Source organism: Heloderma suspectum, chromosome 3 (genome assembly GCF_057233095.1).
Source record: "Heloderma suspectum isolate Gila_16-S chromosome 3, 16-S_ref, whole genome shotgun sequence".
Taxonomy (NCBI): Eukaryota; Metazoa; Chordata; class Lepidosauria; order Squamata; family Helodermatidae; genus Heloderma; species Heloderma suspectum.
Window position 1 is genome coordinate 323,622,327 of NC_139460.1, and position 20,090 is coordinate 323,642,416.

Sequence of the window (20,090 nt, forward strand, 5' to 3'; positions counted from 1 at the left end):
TAAAAGAAGCCATCGTGGCTTCTCACCCTGCCCCTGTGCATGCTGCCCGCATGCCCATTGTTTGCATAATTACCCGTGCTGCAGTGCAGGTTGGCGTATCAGCTGAATGCAGTGCGTGGTACAGCAGAGGTGGCTTCGTGCCCATCCTGCAACCCACGACTTGCTTCTTTCACTCCTGCGATCAGCCGAACACCCCCCAAATCACTCTGAATGCAGGAAGTGCTGAGAGGAAAGTAATGGAGTTTCTGCAGAATTGCTTAGGGAAGGCCCATTGTTTTCCAGGGGACCCAAGGAAACTTTATCGGACACCATTGGCCCTAGCAGATTTTAAGCAAGCTAAAGCCTGCCATCAATTTTACTAGTAAGGAAAAGAATTTCCACACTTACTAGATATTCTTTTGATTGATATTGTATGTATATAGCCTGCCCAAGTACATGTGCCCTTATCACTGCTAGGTAGCTCCAGGTTTATTATGGAGCACGAACACTCAATGACCCCCACTTCATGTATACTTCAGGGCCCCAGAACAATATCTGGAGAACACAGTGCCTCTGCCCTCCCCATCACCCCATGAACACATCTCGGAGATTCTCAGTTTTTGTCACAGTGAATCCCTGTAAATCAAGCAGGGGCAGGGCTGCAACCTTGCACAGGTAAAAGGGTCTAAGGATGCTGTGTGAGAGCCACATCACTCCATGGCTGACAGCTGCTCTCCATGGTCTCAAGCAAAGGTCTTTTCCACCGCTTGCTATGTGGGATCTTTAAACAGAAAGCCTTCGATCCGAAGATAAGTCAACTTAAAGAAGCTCAGGGAAGGAAAATTTCCTATCCCCTCCCTGCCTACTGAAAACATCTGCCCTCTCCCGAAAAGCCTCTCTGGAGATTGATGGGAGGCCCTCCTGAATAATGTGGTATATGGGGGTGGGGTGGGGTGGGGTGGGGCTGCAAGAAAGAGAATCACACAAAATGGCCAGAGCACAGTGTGGGGAGAAGCTGTCCTTCTCACCTGGAATTGGCTACTTTCCCTTTAAGGCTGCCTGGCCTGTGGGATGGAGGTCGAAACACTCCCTCCTTACTATCTCCTGACCTTGGCAATCAGCCCCAGGGGAGGGTGCAGGTGCTGTAAGCTAGTGCAGTTGCCTTGCCATCTAACCCTTAAAAGGAGGGGCTGAAAGCCCGTGTTGGCAGATTGGGGAACAGTGGAACCCTTGAGAGCTGAGTCCACACCACTCCGGACCAGGAACCACCCCCAAAGATGGAGTATACAGGACAGGGGTTCCTCCCCGGGAGAGTTGGTCTGTATGTAAGTGGCAGAGGTGCAGGTTAAGTAGAAGCAGACAGCATACAGGTTTACTTTCTTGTTTCTGTGTATCCTTTGTTTCCTCCCTTGCCCTATGTGTTTGTTGACTGTTTAACAAGCTTGTTTTATATTAACTAGGCTTCACCATATAATTTGAGGGGCCTGACCAAACTGTAGGGAAGGGACCCCCTATGTGGCCTGACCACTCAGGAACACTACCTGAAAGTAAATTCTTCAACATATAAAGGGGTGGTGAAGGGGAATAACAAGTCTCCCCCAGAGAAAAAAATCACACGTGATTTTGGGAGATTCTCCCCTTTCACCAGCATTCCCCCACACCCCATCCCAATTACTCAGGGGCCTCCTGACCCTCTGGCGAGGCTTATGGGGGATGGGGCAAGTGGGAGGAAGGGCTGGGAAACCTTCCTTCCCTGAACTGTCCTAAGTTGACTTATCTCAGGATCTAAGCCAAAGTATCTGGAACTTACTTTGCCAAAAAAACCCACCACATCTTCCTCAATAAAACAGAAGCCAACTTTTCCCCTATATACTCCTTGACCTACAATGCCTCCCCATTCCTCAGGACAGTCATCTGTCCCATATACCTTTCTCCCCATGGTGACTGCTTATACCCCAACAGCCATACTTCCTTATGATACTGCATATGCATGCTCACAATGACTTTTTCATAAAGGCACATGGCTGTTGGGACCGGGGTACTGCACCTTGGCAAGATGACTGCTGAGAAACAGAGGCCTAGACAGCTTATCAGTACCCCGTGAAGAGCCCCTGTAAAGTACTACTGATCCCAATAGACATCAATTTCACAACCACCCATAAAAAACAAAACTGAATCAAATTAGCTGGCTTTCCCAGGCATTTCCAGTTGTCCAGGAATCAGACTGAACAGAAATCTGAGCTGTCCGAAAGAACTGGCGCAAACAAACACAAGACGGGTTTGAGGCCCTCGCGTCAAAACATTATTTTAAAAACATCAGAAGTCAGAATTTATGAAGTATTTGTTCGATAAAAGCAGATCTGTTCAGCACATTTTGCAAAATCCTCAAGTCAACGCTTCAAAAGCTCGCATGTATTTATTGCCCCAAGTGCACGAGGTCTGCTGGCCCAGCTTCTACAGCAGAGGCAGCCTCCACGTAAACTGACAGATGACTCATCCCAAAGGATCAGAGGGGTGTAGTTTTCCAAGACCAAATTGCGTTCAGTGGCTATTAGATATCTGTCCCTCAAACCACAACAGGAAGCACTTTGACTCTACCTGACATTAAGCAACAGCGAACAACCAGAGATTACAACATGCTAATACAGCAGTGGTTAGGCCAACTGCAGAAACCCAGCCTTTAGCCCGAGTGGTGTTCAAAGTGCCTCCACACATCTACCCAATGAACAAACTACTTATTAACAGGGTGGATTGATTTTGAATTATGAGTTGATCTAAATCACTGATCTAAATCACCAAGAAAAGGGGGCGAATTTAATTCCTGATTTAAATCAAAGTTTCCAACTTTCTAATTTATATATTTGCTGAATATGCATGCATACTAATTGGTTACTATAACTATTAAATTGTATCTGTTTGCCATTAAATAGAGCCATTATACTGCCCAGAAGCATGATGCAAAACATCTGGTTACATAGCCCACAGATCTTTTGCACTACAGAATTAAATCTGCTTAGAAGGGAGATAGATTCCTCTTTGGCTGTCTCTGTATACAAGGACATTAAGCAAGATCACTTTCTTGAAGGCGAAGTGTTCAGAACTTCCCCAAAGCAAAGGCTAGTAAATAACTGGGCATGAAAATAACATGGACTATTGCAATGCGCTTTATGTGAGGCTGCCTGTGAGTGAGGTTGGCACAGAAGCTGCGGCTAGTGTAAAATGCCACAGCTAGGATGCTAAGTGGGGCAGTCTACCAGAAATTTATTACACCAGTTCTGAAGGAGTTGGGCTGGCTGCCAATAACCTACCGAACCAAGTTCAAGGTGCTTGTGCTGATATCTTAAGTCCTACACAACATAGGACCTGGATACCTGATGGAGTGCCTTCTCCCTTATGTACCAGCCTGGATATGAAGATCGAATGGGGATGCCCTCTTGATGGTGCCACATTTGTCTTGAGTTTGATACCTGGCAACTCAAGAGAAAGCATTCTTCATACAGGTGCGCCAACTGTGGAACTCCCTCCCACCACATCTGCACCAAGTCTTACAAGCTTTCAGCACCAACTAAAAACTATTTCTTCATCCACACTTTTGATTGATCTTTCTTTTCTTTTTTGGCTGCATCGAAGTGTTATTTGCCTGTGTTACTGTTTACCCTTTGTTTGATTGGGGGTGGGTGGGGAGGGAAATGGTCGATGTTGTAAGATTTTGTGTTTTACTGGTTGTACCCCACTTTGAGATTATTTAATAAGGAAAAGCAGGTGATAAATTTCACATATAAATAATACATCTTGGACATGGAAATGAACCTATTTATATTTATATATAAATATCCTCCTTGGGACTCCTGCTGTATGTGCCTCTACCATCAGATGTACAGGGAGCAGTCACCAAGGCCTTTTCAACAGCAGCACCAGAATTGTGCAACTCCCTTCCGAGAGAGGTTTGCTTTGCTCCATTGTCATTCTGTATTACTGAACTATTACTGTTAGTACCAGAGCTGTAGCTCTGTATATCTATAGCACCTTAGAGCAGCTCCTTTGATCCCTCGCCCTTAGCTATGTCAGCTAGGGCTGAAGGGAGCTGTGGCCCTCCAGATGTTGTGGCCCACAGGTTGCCCACCCCTGCCTTAAAGCCTAACATCTTTACTACCGCCTTCGCCCTTACCAACCTACCAGATCACTGAGGTCACTAGAGGGCATGCGCCTGGTGGCTCTACATGGACCTATGGCCTGACTGGAGTCCATCCAGATAAGAGCCTTCAGTGTGGTGGCTCCCATCCTGTGGAACTCCCTGCTGCTGGAGGTCAGGCAGGTGCCAACACCGGGTTGTTTTCGGCGCCTCCTGAGAACAGCTCTTTTCCACAAAGCCTTCCTTGGTTAACCAGCCTTGGGTTTATTGGCACTCTGTTTTTAAAAAAATAATCTTAATAGCATGTTTCTTCTTTTTATCCTGCTCATTTTATCTCTTGTTCACTGCTCCAGAATGTTTAGATGTGGAGCAGTCTACCAATGCTGTAAATAAATTAATAAATATTTTAGTTCTGTCATCTACTCATTTTTGTTGCTGTGCCAGTTAACTTCTTATTTATTTTGTTTTTCTCAAATGCTGTAATTCTATGGAGTTTGTTAGCCACCTTGTGGATCCACAGCCCAAAAGGTTGGAGTATTACAATTCTAACAAGGAGGTAGGCTGAAATCAAAGAAATTAATTAAGGGTGCAATCCTATGCATGTTTAGACAGAAAAAGTAGTGCTGCCTGGGGAATGCTGGGAGTTGTAGGACTTGTTTTTGTCTAAACGTGCATAGGATTGCACCCTAAATCAGATTTCAAGGCACTCTCAGTCAACCCCTCTCTGGCATAAGAAGTAGCTCTGCCAACTGCCCTCCTTTTGCCATTCACATTTTTGGATCCTCCTGGTCAGAACAACTGAAAGCTCTCCCATCTCTCCTCAGATGACAAGCTAAATTGAACATTTGCTGCTTATTCATAGCTTTAAATAGTCCTCGGTTCCAAACCTCCCCAAGTCGAAAGAAGGAACCTAAACGCCTCCTCTCCCCATCCACTCAACACCCAAATTAATCTGTACAATCCACACCTCAATATGCCACAAGCAGAAAGCAGGGAGCAAACAAGAGGCCACACCTATCCCAAGGTGCACCTGTAGAACCGAAACTCCACGTGCCTCAAGCAAGCATGACTTGACTAGCTACCTGCTAAGGTGGAATGATGGGGCCATGGAGTCACTGCTAGCCAATCGGACCTCTTCCTGAGGGAGGTTTCCACATCCATCAGCTGTCGCTATTTACCAGACTGTTCCCCACTTCCTGTCTCTATTATGCCTCCAATTTGGGGGTGATGCTTTTTTTTAAAAAAAAATTGCTAGTGTGCGCAGACTTGCAGTACACATTATTTTCTCTTCCATCCCTCTACACACAAGCAACAATTCATTCAGTAACTGTTGCTGAATGAATTTGAGTTCTTATTTCCCAATAAGGACAATTAGACCCTTATTAGAGGGATTATTAATCATTCCCAGGTGTCTGTTAAACATTTAAACCCCATCAAGGGACAAAAAGCAGTAACATGACAGTAACTCAATATAAATAATAAAAAGGGGGAGTTGCTGTTGATTTACTAACTTGTCTGCAGCAGAAACCAGTAGAGGACAGGCATCCTTGAGCAAACAGATACAGCAGGTAGAGAGAAAACTTCAGAAGAGCTGAGAGCATTAAACAGCCGGGGGGGGGGGGGGAGAGAGCAGTGGTGCTTAGTGATTAGAAACAAGGCCAGAGGAGCATCCCTGTTTTCATCCGTAATATGTTGGAAAGGACGCTTTCCTCTCAAGTCAACCAAAGGCCCCAGTCTTAAGAGTCAGAATGGAAGGAGAGAAAATCCTCCATCACCAGCATCCCCTCCTTCCCCACCCACCCAGGAATGGAGGTGAAAGGAGAAGAATGCACACATAACAGTTGCTAGGGAACAAAAACAATAATACTTGGCACCTCTATAGCACTTCAGACTGTTCATACATTATCACACCAGCGCCCTTATAAGGCAGGGATGCGCAGAACAGTCATTGGTAGATCTCTGGGTAATTCGCAGAAGATCAGCAAGGGTTACTGACTTTCAACTGTTTAACAGCAGCAAGTAAATTACAGGTTAAAAAATATTGTGCCATGGCTTGCCCTGTGCTAACTGCTCATCTCTTAGCTTATGTTCTTCATCTATAAAATAGGATTATTGCTACTGACCAGGTCTTTGTGTAGCTTTACTAGCCAGTTTTGGAATTTTGCAGTCAAATCCTAGTTCAGAACACAAGAAGAGCTGTGCTGGATCAAACCAAGGGTCCATCTAGTCCAGCATTCTGTGGCCAACCAGCCATCGACAGTTGGCAGTGGCCAACCAGCCATTGACAGGAAACCCACAAGCAGGACATGAGTGCAACAGTCCCCTCCCGCCCATATTCCCCAGCAACTGGTGTACATAGGCTTGGTGCTTCTGATTACTGGAGGTAGCATAGAGACATCAGGACTAGTAGCCATTGATAACTCTCTAGTCCAGGAATTTGTCTAACCCCCTTTTAAAGCTAACCAAATTGGTGGCCATCACTACGTCTTGTGGTATCGAATTCCATAGTTTAACTATGAGCTGTGTGAAGTAGTAACTCCAGTTATACAATTGTACTTGCATATGCAGGTCATCCCAGTGTATGGCTCATGAGGTGCAAAACTGACTCGGCCCCTTGAGCCACCATTTTGCACCTGGCTCTAGTTGGTGGAGCCCACTGTTCCACTCTTGCTATAAGAAAGCCAAGTATTATCCTCAAATTGCAAAAGGGGGGGGTGAGAGAACATGGCTTGTCTGAGAGCACCTAGCAAGTGCACAGCAGGGGCAAGATTCAAAGTGATTTTAGCTCTTGATTTTAGCTCAGTCTCACAGTCACTAAGCTACACCTGTAGATACTGTATTTGCACTTCTCGGTGCCCACAATACAAGCCTTAGATTAGCCTTAAACATGTCAGTAACAGCAGATTGCAGTATTAAGATTACACAGGCAGTGGTGGCAGAACACCTTTTGTATAGCTGCACAGTGTCCCGGCAGGTGCTATTTCTGTGCGGGACAAGGCACCCATTTGTACTCTGAGCAGGCCAGGTGAGACAAGGGTGTGTCCTTGTTTTAAAAAAAAGGTGCTCTGTGCCCTGTAATAATGAACATGCGCAAACAAGTTCACTACCTTGGTGGCAATCCCAAGCAGAGAGCTATGGGGGAGATTCAGGATCTTGCTGATGGGTAAGGCTAGCAACACAGACCAGGCACAACCATAAATAGAGACAGAGATTCACAGGGCTGGAGAAATTCCAGCCACCTATGAATTTGGTTCAAGGGAACTTCTAAACTTTAGGAAGATATATATTTCCCAGCCTGGGACCAACCCTAGTTCCCTTTCAAGCTAACAGCAAGCCTTCAGAGAATAATACAAGCAAAAGATCCCAGCACCTGCAATACCAATGGTAACATGCCATTCACCATGTAATAATCCCAGCCAGTATATTCATAAGCCATTTACTACTAGTCCCCCAAGCCACTGCAACCATTTAAGACACTCGGCAGCTCACCATGCACTTGGGTGGGTGAAAAGGGACTGTCCTTCCTGGCATTCATTGCGGGCAAATCCACGCTGAAGTGTCCAGCAGATGCAGAGCCATCTGCTCTGTCCAAGATGGCAGGCGAGTCGCTGCTGCATTTGCTCCTCCACAACTCCTCTCTGTCTCTGTCTCCAGAGCTGGAGGTTTTCTGCTGAAAGCCAATCAGTCTAGGCAATATCCCTTGGCTGCCTGATACCTGTCTGCTTCTTAAGAAGACAGCTGTATCTCCATGCTGATTAGGAGAGACATCATCCTCTTCTTCCACTACCTCATCATTGCCGCTTTTGCCAGCACCGAGATCTCTTTGGTGATGCTGCTGTTTGGCGGAACTTTCCTCTTTACTGCCGCTCAGTTGCTCAAATCTTCCCAGCTCCAGCTGGCCTGGCTGCAGGGTTTTGATTGGTGAGCCGCCGAGTGCTTTCACCCCATTTTTCGACATAGCCTCTCTCACGAGGCCTCTGTTCAAGGACAGCTCTGCATCCGAACCCAAGTCATTGAGGACACTTGTCTCTTCCAGCTGCAGCTTCTGAGCAATGTGGTTCAAGTAGGACCGGAACCGGCCACTGTGGTGCTTCTGCACAAGCCTGGCATAGGCGTTCTTCTGAGGGATGGCGGGCTTACTTGGGCCATCTTTGGTAGCATGGGTGGGAGTGCCTCGCACATAGCCTTGGGGTTCCATATCCCAGGAATATTACCTGCCATCAAAGGAGCGCAAATATAAGCTGCACATGGAGCGGAAGAGCCATTTTATTTCCTTACATTAAAACACGCAACATGACAGAACTATGTGAGGAAATCCAAGCAAAAAACCTGACGAATCGACACACTAAAGATACAGAACGCCAAAGATTGGAATGCATATTTTCCAACAGCCCTCCTCACCAGTCCACATGCCTTCCCACCAAGGGACACAGCCACTCCTGCTTCTAGGTCCTGCATGGGGCTCTCCTCCCATCCCTCCCCTGCCTCCTTGGCCCATGGTTCCTTGAGCCTGCTACTTAACATGCCTCTCTGGATCCCTTGAGCTCCACGTGAGCCTTCCTCAACCCTGAAGCTAAATTCACTTTCCACTTGGTTCTCAGCAGCTATGCTCATTTTCAAAATTACATGCCAGACAGTTTCCTCTCAGTAATGGGAATGTTTGCAAGGTGACTTAGCTCAAGGTTTGGAGGATATTTTACACACAAGTGAAAGCCCATTGAAACCGACATACATACAAGCACAGTGCTAGTAGAGATTCCTTCAATGGAAGGCTAGAACTGGGACTCAAGAGGTATTGGATGTGCTTTCTTCCCCAGAACTGCAAACATTCCCCTTAGTCTTTATTGAAGGGGCGGTGGGGAGAGAGACCTGGTAGTACTTCAATTTGTTCTCTAGTTTTATTACATCAGAAGACACATAATATTAAGTTGCGTAAGAGTAATTCAGGAGTGACCAGTTTACGACCCGAATAGTACAAATGGCCATATGTCAGAGAGAGGCATTTGGGCCAAGTATTCCCATCCCAACCATGCACAAATCATTTCACTCACTCTGTTCCTAAGAGAATGTAGCCAAACTAAAGCAGCAGTCATGATGCAAGAACAAAACCTGATCATGTCCTATCCTCAGGCTCTCCAAAAATAACTATATCCTCCCCCCCGCTGCATATCACTTTCAAGGGTTTCAACAGGAAGGGTGGAGATTCCCTCATAAGTGGCAAACTCTGGCAGCTGAGGACAGCACAGCTCCTTAGTCCAATATGAAGGACCAAATTGTGTCTAAAATATCTGCGTACCCAATTTTAACATTAAAAGGGGCATGTGGATAAGGAAAGCTGGACACTCCCCCCTGATATCCCAGCAATTGGTCACCCAAACATCCCTTGCACCCTGAGCCCAGCACTGATAGCAAGAGAGGAGAGGAAAGAAATTTGGGCAACAGACCACAGGGAGCTAAGTTGGGGGAGGATTCAGCTCCCCTTACCCATGCAGTCCTTTTGATGTTAACATCAAAGTCATTCTCTGCATGTGGCTTCGTGTGCTTTACTTATTTAAGAGATATGTGGAATTCAGGAAGGCCTCAACAAGGATTACCAATCAGGCCTTTCCCAGTGCCCCATCTCTCTAAAACTGCCCAATGATTACTTGTTTACTTGCATACAGGAACATGTCGGTGGGTATCCCTGCTCCAGTAAGCAATAATATAGGCAAAAGGGATCAAGGGTCATGTTGCCCAACTCACCCCAGCCCACCATACAAAGACAAGTCCATCAGGTCACCAAAATATACCATACAGAACACAGTGTTCAGCAAGCAGAGGAAAAAATACAGCGGAACAGGCACCACCTTGAAGAGGAAATAGCGGAGAGGTCTCAAGAAAGTGTACCAAACTACATATATACTACCAATCTGCACACACACAAACACACCCCTCTGGAGACTCTAACCAATTTAACTTGGCGAGGGGATCCTTCCAACCTTTACGGTCCTCAAGGTAGCTCACAGCAAAAGCCGAAGAGCAATGACTATAGTTAGTAGTCACGTCCATTCACAAAAGTATTCTCCAAAAGAAAATTATGTAGAGGATATAGTGCCACCCCACCCAACAGCATGCTTCACATTGTGGCAGTCCCCAAAGACCCAGAGAATGGGTGGAGTAAACACCCTTGACCAAGGTGTAAGGGAGATAAAAATTCCTCCAAACAGTAAGCCACCACAACTCAGACTTTAGACTGGAAACTACAAGATATCTCCATAAATTTGTTTTAAATCCAGTGAACTTCTTTGCTCTCCACAAATGAACTTTTATGTACAGAAGCAGTCTATGTTTAAATACCAGGTGCCAGGGACAAACAACAGAGGAACACCTTCACTTTCATATCCTGCTTATTATAAGCATCTGCCTGGTTTCTGTTGGAAACAGACCACTAGATTAGATGGACTTCCGCCTGATTCACAATGGCAGCTCTTACATTTTCAGTTCTTCTTGCACATCCCAATCACCTGTCAATCAACACAGGGGCACACATGCTGCCCTGATTGAAAGGAAGGGTACCCATTGTTTTGACCGATATGGAAGACAGCAAAGAAAGAAACACACATGTGTCAGGGCATCTATTCCCTCCTCCCTATAAAACCCCTCAACACAATGAATCCTCTTGCAACTAAAAATACAGGGGCCACCAAAGCAGCAGATGAAAAAACAGGCCCATCAGGTCAGACACTTTTTTATTTATTTGTTGGAACAAATAGCAGAGAATACATTCCTGTCTTGAGGAGCTTAAAACCTAACATTTGACACAGCGGAGACAACAGAAGAAGGGAAATGGAGGCAGGAATAAACAAGGGAAGAATATGCATTTGATTCAGAAACATGTACATTGGCTTAATTAACAGCATTGTTAACTCAGGAATAAGATGGGGCCCAGCCCTTGTTAGAGATGCAACAACTAGGCAGCAAACAGCCACAGAGAATGATACATGGGCAGAGGCAAGGGAGGGAAAAGGAAGAGACCCAGCATGTCAGTGTGGCTTGTGGGGAAGCCACTGAAGAACTACTATCTATTTTGTTGTTGTTGTTGTTGTTCAGTCGTTCAGTCGTGTCCGACTCTTCGTGACCCCATGGACCATAGCACACCAGACCTTCCTGTCCTGCGCTCTCTCCCGGAGCGTGCTCAAGTTCATCTTCATTGCATCCGTGATGCTATCTAGCCATCTCATCCTCTGCCGTCCCCTTCTCCTTTGGCCTTCAGTCTTTCCCAGCATCAGGGTCTTTTCCAGGGAGTTTTCTCTTCGCATTAGGTGGCCAAAATATTGGAGCTTCAGCTTCATTATCTGTCCTTCCAATGAGCAGTCAGGATTGATTTCCTTTAGGATGGACTGATTTGACCTCCTTGCAGTCCAGGGCACTCGTAAGAGTCTTCTCCAGCACCACAGTTCAAAAGCATCAATTCTTCGGCGCTCAGCCTTCCTTATAGTCCAGCTCTCACAGCCATACATTACTACTGGGAAAACCATAGCTTTGATTAGACGGACCTTTGTCGGCAAGGTGATGTCTCTGCTTCTTACTATGCTGTCTAGGTTGGCCATAGCTTTCCTCCCAAGGAGCAAGCGTCTTTCAATTTCATGGCTACAGTCACCGTCTGCGGTGATCTTGGAGCCCAAGAAAGTAAAATCTGTCACTGCTTCCATTTCTTCCCCTTCTATATGCCAGGAAGTGATGGGGCCAGATGCCATGATCTTCGTTTTTTTAATGTTGAGTTTCAAACCAGCTTTTGCACTCTCCTCTTTCACCCTCAACAAGAGGCTCTTGAGATCCTCTTCGCTTTCTGCCATTAGGGTGGTATCGTCTGCATATCGGAGGTTGTTGATAATTCTCCCGGCAATCTTAATTCTGATCTCTGATTCATCCAACCCGGCATTTCTCATGATGTACTCTGCATATAAGTTAAATAAGCAGGGTGACAATATGCAGCCTTGTCATACTCCTTTCCCAATTTGGAACCACTCGGTTGTTCCATGTCTGGTTCTTACTGTTGCTTCTTGACCCTCGTACAGGTTTCTCAGGAGATGGGTAAGGTGGTCTGGTACGCCCATCACTTTAAGAATTTGCCACAGTTTGTTGTGATCCACACAATCAAAGGCTTTAGCATAGTCAATGAAGCAGAAATAGACGTTTTTCTGGAATTCTCTTGCTTTCTCCATGATGCAGCGAATGTTGGCGATTTGATCTCTAGTTCCTCTGCCTCTTCTAAACCCAGCTTGTACTTCCGGTAGTTCTCGGTTCGCATACTGCTGAAGCCTAGCTTGTAGGATTTTGAGCATCACCTTGCTGGCATGTGAAATAAGCGCAATTGTGCAGTAGTTTGAACACTCTTTGGCGTTGCCCTTCTTTGGAATTGGAATGTAAACTGACCTTTTCCAGTCTTGTGGCCACTGTTGAGTGTTCCAGATTTGTTGGCATATTGAATGCAGCACTTTAACAGCATCATCTTTTAGGATTTTAAATAGCTCGGCTGGAATACTGTCATCTCCGCTAGCTTTGTTGTTACTAATGCTTCCTAAGGCCCACTTGACTTCACTCTCTAGGATGTCTGGCTCAAGTTCAGTGACCGCACTATCATGGCTATCAGGGACATTCAAATCTTTCCTGTATAGTTCTTCTGTGTATTCTTGCCACCTCTTCTTAATCTCATCTGCTTCTGTTAGGTCCCTGCCTTCTTTGTCCTTTACCATGCCCGTCTTTGCACAAAACGTTCCCTTGAGATCTCCAATTTTCTTGAAGAGATCTCTACTCTTTCCCATTCTATTGTTTTCCTCGATTTCTTTGCATTGTTCATTGAAGAAGGCCTTCTTGTCTCTCCTTGCTATTCTCTGGAACTCTGCATTCAGTTGGGTATATCTTCCCCTTTCTCCCTTGCTTTTCGCTTCCCTTCTTTCGTGAGCTACTTGTAAAGCCTCATCAGACAGCCACTTGGCTTTCTTGCATTTCTTTTTCTTTGGGATGGATTTCGTTGCTGCCTCCTGAACAATGTTATGGACCTCCGTCCATAGTTCCTCAGGCACTCTGTCTATCAGGTCTAATCCCTGAAATCTATTCCTCACCTCCACTGTATATTCATCAGGGATATGATTTAGGTCATACCTGAACGGTTTAGTGGTTTTCCCGACGTTCTTCAATTTAAGCCGAAATTTTGCAAGAAGCAGCTCATGATCTGAGCCACAGTCAGCTCCAGGTCTTGTTTTTACTGACTGTATGGAGCTTCTCCATCTTTGGCTGCAAAGGACATAATCAATCTGATTTCGATATTGACCATCTGGTGACGTCCATGTGTAGAGTCGCCTCTTGTGTTGTTGGAAAAGAGTGTTTGCTATGATCAGCATGTTCTCTTGGCAAAACTCTATTAGCTTTTGTCCTGCTTCATTTTGTACACCAAGGCCATGCCTGCCTGTTATCCCGGTGATTTCTTGACTTCCTACTTTAGCATTCCAATCCCCGATGATGAAGAGGACATCTTTTTTTGGTGTTAGTTCTAGAAGGTGTTGTAGGTCTTCATAGAACCGATCAACCTCAGCTTCTTCGGCCTCAGTGGTTGGGGCATAGACTTGAATTACTGTGATGTTGAATGGTTTGCCTTGGATTCGTACTGAGATCATTCTATCATTTTTAAGATTGTACCCCAGTACTGCTTTTCCCACCTTTTTGTTGACTATGAGTGCTACTCCATTTCTTCTAAGGGATTCTTGCCCACAATAGTAGATATGATGGTCACCTGAATTAAATTCGCCCATGCCTGTCCATTTTAGTTCGCTGATTCCCAAGATGTCGATGTTCAATCTTGCCATCTCATGTTTGACCACCTCCAGCTTACCTTGATTCATTGATCTGACATTCCAGGTTCCTAAACAATATTGTTCTTTACAGCATCGGATTTTCTTTTCACCACCAGACACATCCACAGCTGAGTGTCCTTTCGGGTTTGGCCCAGCCGCTTCACTCTTTCTGGCGCTACTTGGAAATACCCTCTGCTCTTCCCCAGTAGCATTTTGGACACCTTCCGACCTGAGGGGCTCATCTTCCAGCGTCATCTCTTTTAGCCTTGTGATACGTTCCATGGGGTTTTCTTGGCAAGAATACTGGAGTGGGTTGCCATTTCCTTCTCCAGTGGACCACATTTTGTCAGAACTCTCTGCCATGACCTGTCCGTCTTGGGTGGCCCTGCACGGCATAGCTTATGACTTCACTGAGTTACGCAAGCCCCTTCGCCACAACAAGGCAGTGAGGCACTATACAACACTCTGCTTTAGATGGCCTAAAGCTGGGGTGCTAGAACTTTTGGGGTTACAGGAAATTATTACAGAAGCAACTAGGTGCACTCTTATGTGAAGGCCCTGCCAGTCATTCCAAAATTAACGGAACGTCACCATGAAATACCCTGACGGCGGGTCTTTTCTGTAGCAGCACCCACTATCTGGAAAACCCTCTCGCATATAGAAAACATGACATCTTCCTAGGGCCTCCTGAAAACACACTTGTTTACCCAGGCTTTCCCTGGGCTGCAAGTAAATTAATTATGCTGCTCCATTTTACTGCTCCTTGGGGTGTTTTTTGTTTTTTTTTTACTATAGTTGGGAGTGTTTTTAATGCTGTGTTTTAATATTGTGAACCACTAAGAGATTTTATGATATTCGGCGGTATAAATACCACAAATAAATGAATAATACTTCTCATTCCCCTAACTTTCCACCATAAATCCCTGCCTCAGAGCTACATGAGCACACAGATGCTCCACCATCACATACTGCACAGAACTTCTCTCTGCCTGGTGTGTTTATTTACTCTGTAGTAGCTTGTCCTGCACTGAACTCTTCAGATGCAGGCATAGCCCTGGAAACAACATGAACAGTTTCCTTTTAAAATATGAACACTTAATAGAACATTTAACCACACAATAGTTGTACTTCTTCTTGAATAGCTGCTGCAACTCAAAAGACGTTCACTAACATTTATGGTGCCCCTTCATGGATCACTGCCTTGTTGTGGCAAAGGGGCTTGCGTAACTCAGTGAAGCCATAAGCTATGCCGTGCAGGGACACCCAAGACGGACAGGTCATGGTGGAGAGTTCTGACAAAATGTGGTCCACTGGAGAAGGAAATGGCAACCCACTCCAGTATTCTGGCCAAGAAAACCCCATGGAACGTATCACAAGGCTAAAAGAGATGACGCCGGAAGATGAGCCCCTCAGGTCGGAAGGTGTCCAATATGCTACTGGGGAAGAGCAGAGGGTATTTCCAAGTAGCGCCAGAAGGAGTGAAGCGGCTGGGCCAAAGCCAAAAGGGCACTCAGCCGTGGATGTGTCTGGTGGTGAAAAGAAACTCCGATGCTGTAAAGAACAATATTGTTTAGGAACCTGGAATGTAAGATCAATGAATCAAGGTAAGCTGGAGGTGGTCAAACAGGAGATGGCAAGATTGAACATTGACATCTTGGGAATCAGCAAACTAAAATGGACAAGCATGGGTGAATTTAATTCAGGTGACCATTATATCTACTACTGTGGGCAAGAATCCCTTAGAAGAAATGGAGTAGCACTCATAGTCAATAAAAGGGTGGGAAAAGCAGTACTGGGGTACAATCTCAAAAATGACAGAATGATCTCAGTACGAATCCAAGGCAAACCATTCAACATCACAGTAATTCAAGTCTATGCCCCAACCACTGAGGCCGAAGAAGCTGAGGTTGATCGGTTCTATGAAGACCTACAACACCTTCTAGAACTAACACCAAAAAAAGATGTCCTCTTCATCATCGGGGATTGGAATGCTAAAGGAGGAAGTCAAGAAATCCCCAGGATAACAGGCAAGCATGGCCTTGGTGTACAAAAGGAAGCAGGACAAAGGCTAATAGAGTTTTGCCAAGAGAACACACTGATCATAGCAAACACTCTTTTCCAACAGCACAAGAGGTGACTCTACACATGGACATCACCAGATGGTCAATATCGAAATCAGATTGATTATGTCCTTTGCAGCCAAAGATGGAGAAGCTCCATACAGTCAGTAAAAACAAGACCTGGAGCTGACTGTGGCTCAGATCATGAGCTGCTTCTTGCAAAATTTTGGCTTAAATTGAAGAACGTCGGGAAAACCACAAAACCATTCAGGTATGACCTCAATCATATCCCTTATGAATATACAGTGGAGGTGAGGAATAGATTTCAGGGATTAGACCTGATAGACACAGTGCCTGAGGAACTATGGACGGAGGTCCGTAACACTGTTCAGGAGGCAGCAACTAAATCCATCCCAAAGAAAAAGAAATGCAAGAAAGCCAAGAGGCTGTCTGATGAGGCTTTACAAGTAGCTGAGGAAAGAAGGGAAGCGAAAAGCAAGGGACAAAGAGGAAGATATACCCAACTGAATGCAGAGTTCCAGAGAATAGCAAGGAGACAAGAAGGCCTTCTTAAATGAACAATGCAAAGAAATCAAGGAAAACAATAGAATGGGAAAAACTAGATATCTCTTCAAGAAAATCGGAGATCTCAAGGGAACGTTTTGTGCAAAGACAGGCATGATAAAGGACAAAGAAGGCAGGGACCTAACAGAAGCAGATGAGATTAAGAAGAGGTGGCAAGAATACACAGAAGAACTATACAGGAAAGACCTGAATGTCCCTGATGGCCATTATAGTGCGGTCACTGAACTTGAGCCAGACTTCCTAGAGAGTGAAGTCAAGTGGGTCTTAGGAAGCATTAGTAACAACAAAGCTAGCGGAGATGACAGGATTCCAGCTGAGCTATTTAAGATCCTAAAAGATGATGCTGTTAAAGTGCTGTACTCAATATGCCAACAAATTTGGAACACTCAACAATGGCCACAAGACTGGAAAAGGTCAGTTTACATTCCAATTCCAAAGAAGGGCAACGCCAAAGAGTGTTCAAACTACCGCACAATTGCGCTCATTTCACATGCCAGCAAGGTGATGCTCAAAATCCTACAAGCTAGGCTTCAGCAGTATGTGAACAGAGAACTACTGGAAGTACAAGTTGGGTTTCGAAGAGGCAGAGGAACTAGAGATCAAATTGCCAACATTTGCTGGATCATGGAGAAAGCAAGGGAATTCCAGAAAAACGTCTATTTCTGCTTCATTGACTACGCTAAAGCCTTTGATTGTGTGGATCACAACAAACTGTGGCAAATTCTGAAAGAGATGGGAGTACCAGACCACCTTACCTGTCTCCTGAGAAACCTGTACGAGGGTCAACAAGCAACAGTAAGAACCGGACATGGAACAACTGATTGGTTCAAAATTGGGAAAGGAGTATGACAAGGCTGTATATTGTCAACCTGCTTATTTAACTTATATGCAGAGTACATCATGAGAAATGCCGGGTTGGATGAATCACAGGTCGGAATTCAGATTCCCAGGAGAATTATCAATAACCTCAGATACGCAGACGATACCACCCTAATGGCAGAAAGCAAAGAGGATCTAAAGAGCCTCTTGTTGAGGGTGAAAGTGGAGAGTGAAAAAGCTGGTTTGAAACTCAACATTAAAAAAACTAAGATCATGGCATCTGGCCCCATCACTTCCTGGCATATAGAAGGGGAAGAAATGGAAGCAGTGACAGATTTTACTTTCTTGGGCTCCAAGATCACCACAGACGGTGACTGTAGCCATGAAATTAAAAGACGCTTGCTCCTTGGGAGGAAAGCTATGGCAAACCTAGACAGCATAGTAAGAACCAGAGACATCACCTTGCCGACAAAGGTTCATATCATCAAACCTATGTTTTTCCCAGTAGCAACGTATGGCTGTGAGAGCTGGACTATAAGGAAGGCTGAGCGCTGAAGAATTGATGCTTTTGAACTGTGGTGCTGGAGAAGACTCTTACGAGTCCCCTGGACTGCAAGGAGGTCAAATCAGTCCATCCTAAAGGAAATCAACCGTGAGAGCTCATTGGAAGGGCAGATACTGAACCTGAAGCTCAAATATTTTGGCCACCTAATGTGAAGAGTTCAGTCATGCCGGCCACATGACCACGGAAGCGTCTTCGGACAACGCTGGCTCTTCGGCTTAGAAACAGGGATGAGCACCGCACCCTAGAGTCAGACACGACTGGTTGGGGACACCTTTACTTTTTTTTAATGCGAAGAGAAAACTCCCTGGAAAAGACCCTGATGCTGGGAAAGACTGAAGGCAAAAGGAGAAGAGGATAGCAGAGGATAAGATGGCTAGATAGCATCACCAATGCAATGAATATGGACTTGAGCACATTCCAGGAGAGAGCACAGGACAGGAAGTCCTGGTGTGCTATGGTCCATGGGGTCACGAAGAGTTGGACACAACTGAACGACTGAACAACAACAACACTTATGGTGAAGGGAGGCTCCTGCACTCAACTGCACAGGTTAATACAAAAAATAATAATTGAAAGGATCTCCACAGTAGACAAAAGAGGAGCCAGTGATTGGCAGACTTATAGGCCCCTTCCAGCCCTACTATTCTATAATTGCTACAGAGCAGGGAACAGTAACAGGGCCCATCCCTGGGACCTTTTCCCCCATTCCAGGCTTTTTAAAACAGTGATGTGTGCTTTTATCTCTGCTGGGTTGTTTAAATTGCTGCCTTTAACTATTACTTTATACTTTACGTTCTTCTGCGTTGTAGTACTTTATTGATAACCATCCTATCAATTCTTTTTCTTTTCTTTTTTGAAAAAGAACCTCTTTAATTAACATGAATAGGGACAGCTGAAGCGTGTGCAAACTGGGGCTTGTTTGTTTTTAGGGGGGTGGTCAGGGAGAGAACCAGCATCTAGGTTCTGGGGCGACGGAGGAGCCGTGGGGTAACTTGGGGCGGGCGAGGTCAGGCAAGAGGCGAGGAAGCCCACGAGGGCCCCTCCCCACTCAGCCCCCCTTGGGACCCTGGCAGGGCCAGACGGGGAAGGGGCGGCGTGAGACACAACCTCCCGCCGAACCCCAACGAGGGGCAGCTGCAGCGGGCAAGAACCCCCTCTCACTCACCTGCCCAAATTCGCATCAACAGCAGCTTCAGAATCCCCACTTCCTGCCTTCCTCCCCTTCCGGGTTACACAGAGGGAATTGTACGGGCCGCGGCGGGGCTCAAACTCGGAGCGCGAAGCCTCCTCCCTTCTCGACGATGAGCGCTGCAGCCCTTAGCAACCCGGCCTTGTTTACCTGGCAGCAAAGGCTGTAGAGCCGCACATCGCTTGCTACGTGCATTTTTAATAAACACAACCAAAACACTCCAGATTATTTACTGATGTTCCGTGCTTGCAGGAGGGGCCTTCCGTGCAGGTTCCCACAGACACCCCCCCCCCCATTATCTTAAAAACAAAAAAAGTACTTTGGGACCACACTTTTCTGTATAACTTCTAGCTAAACATTTAGCAATACTTTTTGTCTCAGAGGTGTGTTTTTTTAAGAGAATACGGGCGCAATCCTATGCAGGTTTAGACAGAGAAAAGCCCTACAACTCCCAGCATGGGCTGGCTGGGGCATGCTGGGAGTTGTAGGGCTTTTCTCTGTCTAAACCTGCATAGGATTGCGCCCTTAGTGAAGCAATTCCTTTCTTGAGGCCATCAAGGCGCCATCCCATGCATGTTTAGACAGAAGCAGGTCCTACAACTCCCAGCATGCCCCAGCCAGCACAGCTGGCTAGGGAATGCTGGGAGTTGTAGGACCTGCTTCGGTCTAAACATGCATAGGATTGCACCGTTAGTGTTCAAAATACTGGAAACTTTCAGGTTACATAGGACTCTTCTTCAGGTGTAGGTGTTCTAAATAAAAGAATGTCACATGCCAAGGTTGTAGTTATTTTGTTTACTTATATTTATGCATTGAAATATTTATAGCTGGCCAACGAGCCCTGCCAAGGCTTTCAAATTTACTTCCAACAAAATTAAAAGGACAGTAAAGAATACAAATCCATTACAACCATTTTAAAACAGCACAA

At 45.6% G+C, this 20,090-nt stretch overlaps 1 protein-coding gene across 5 annotated transcripts in view; it reads right to left on the reverse strand.

The window, feature by feature from the left end:
* DIS3L2 (DIS3 like 3'-5' exoribonuclease 2) overlaps positions 1-19,183 on the reverse strand; it is a 290,436-nt gene extending 271,253 nt beyond the window's left edge. For all 5 annotated transcript variants that reach the window (XR_014789643.1, XM_084847710.1, XM_084847711.1 and 2 more), the window contains exons 1-2: positions 19,139-19,183; positions 7,601-8,325 (exon numbers count right to left, since the gene is read on the reverse strand). Coding sequence is in view for 4 of the 5 variants with exons in the window: in XM_084847710.1 (XP_084703836.1) it covers positions 7,601-8,309 (709 nt within the window). In the remaining variant the exon portion in view is untranslated. The remainder of the gene's footprint in view (positions 1-7,600; positions 8,326-19,138) is intronic.
* Between the last annotated feature and the right edge of the window lie 907 nt (positions 19,184-20,090).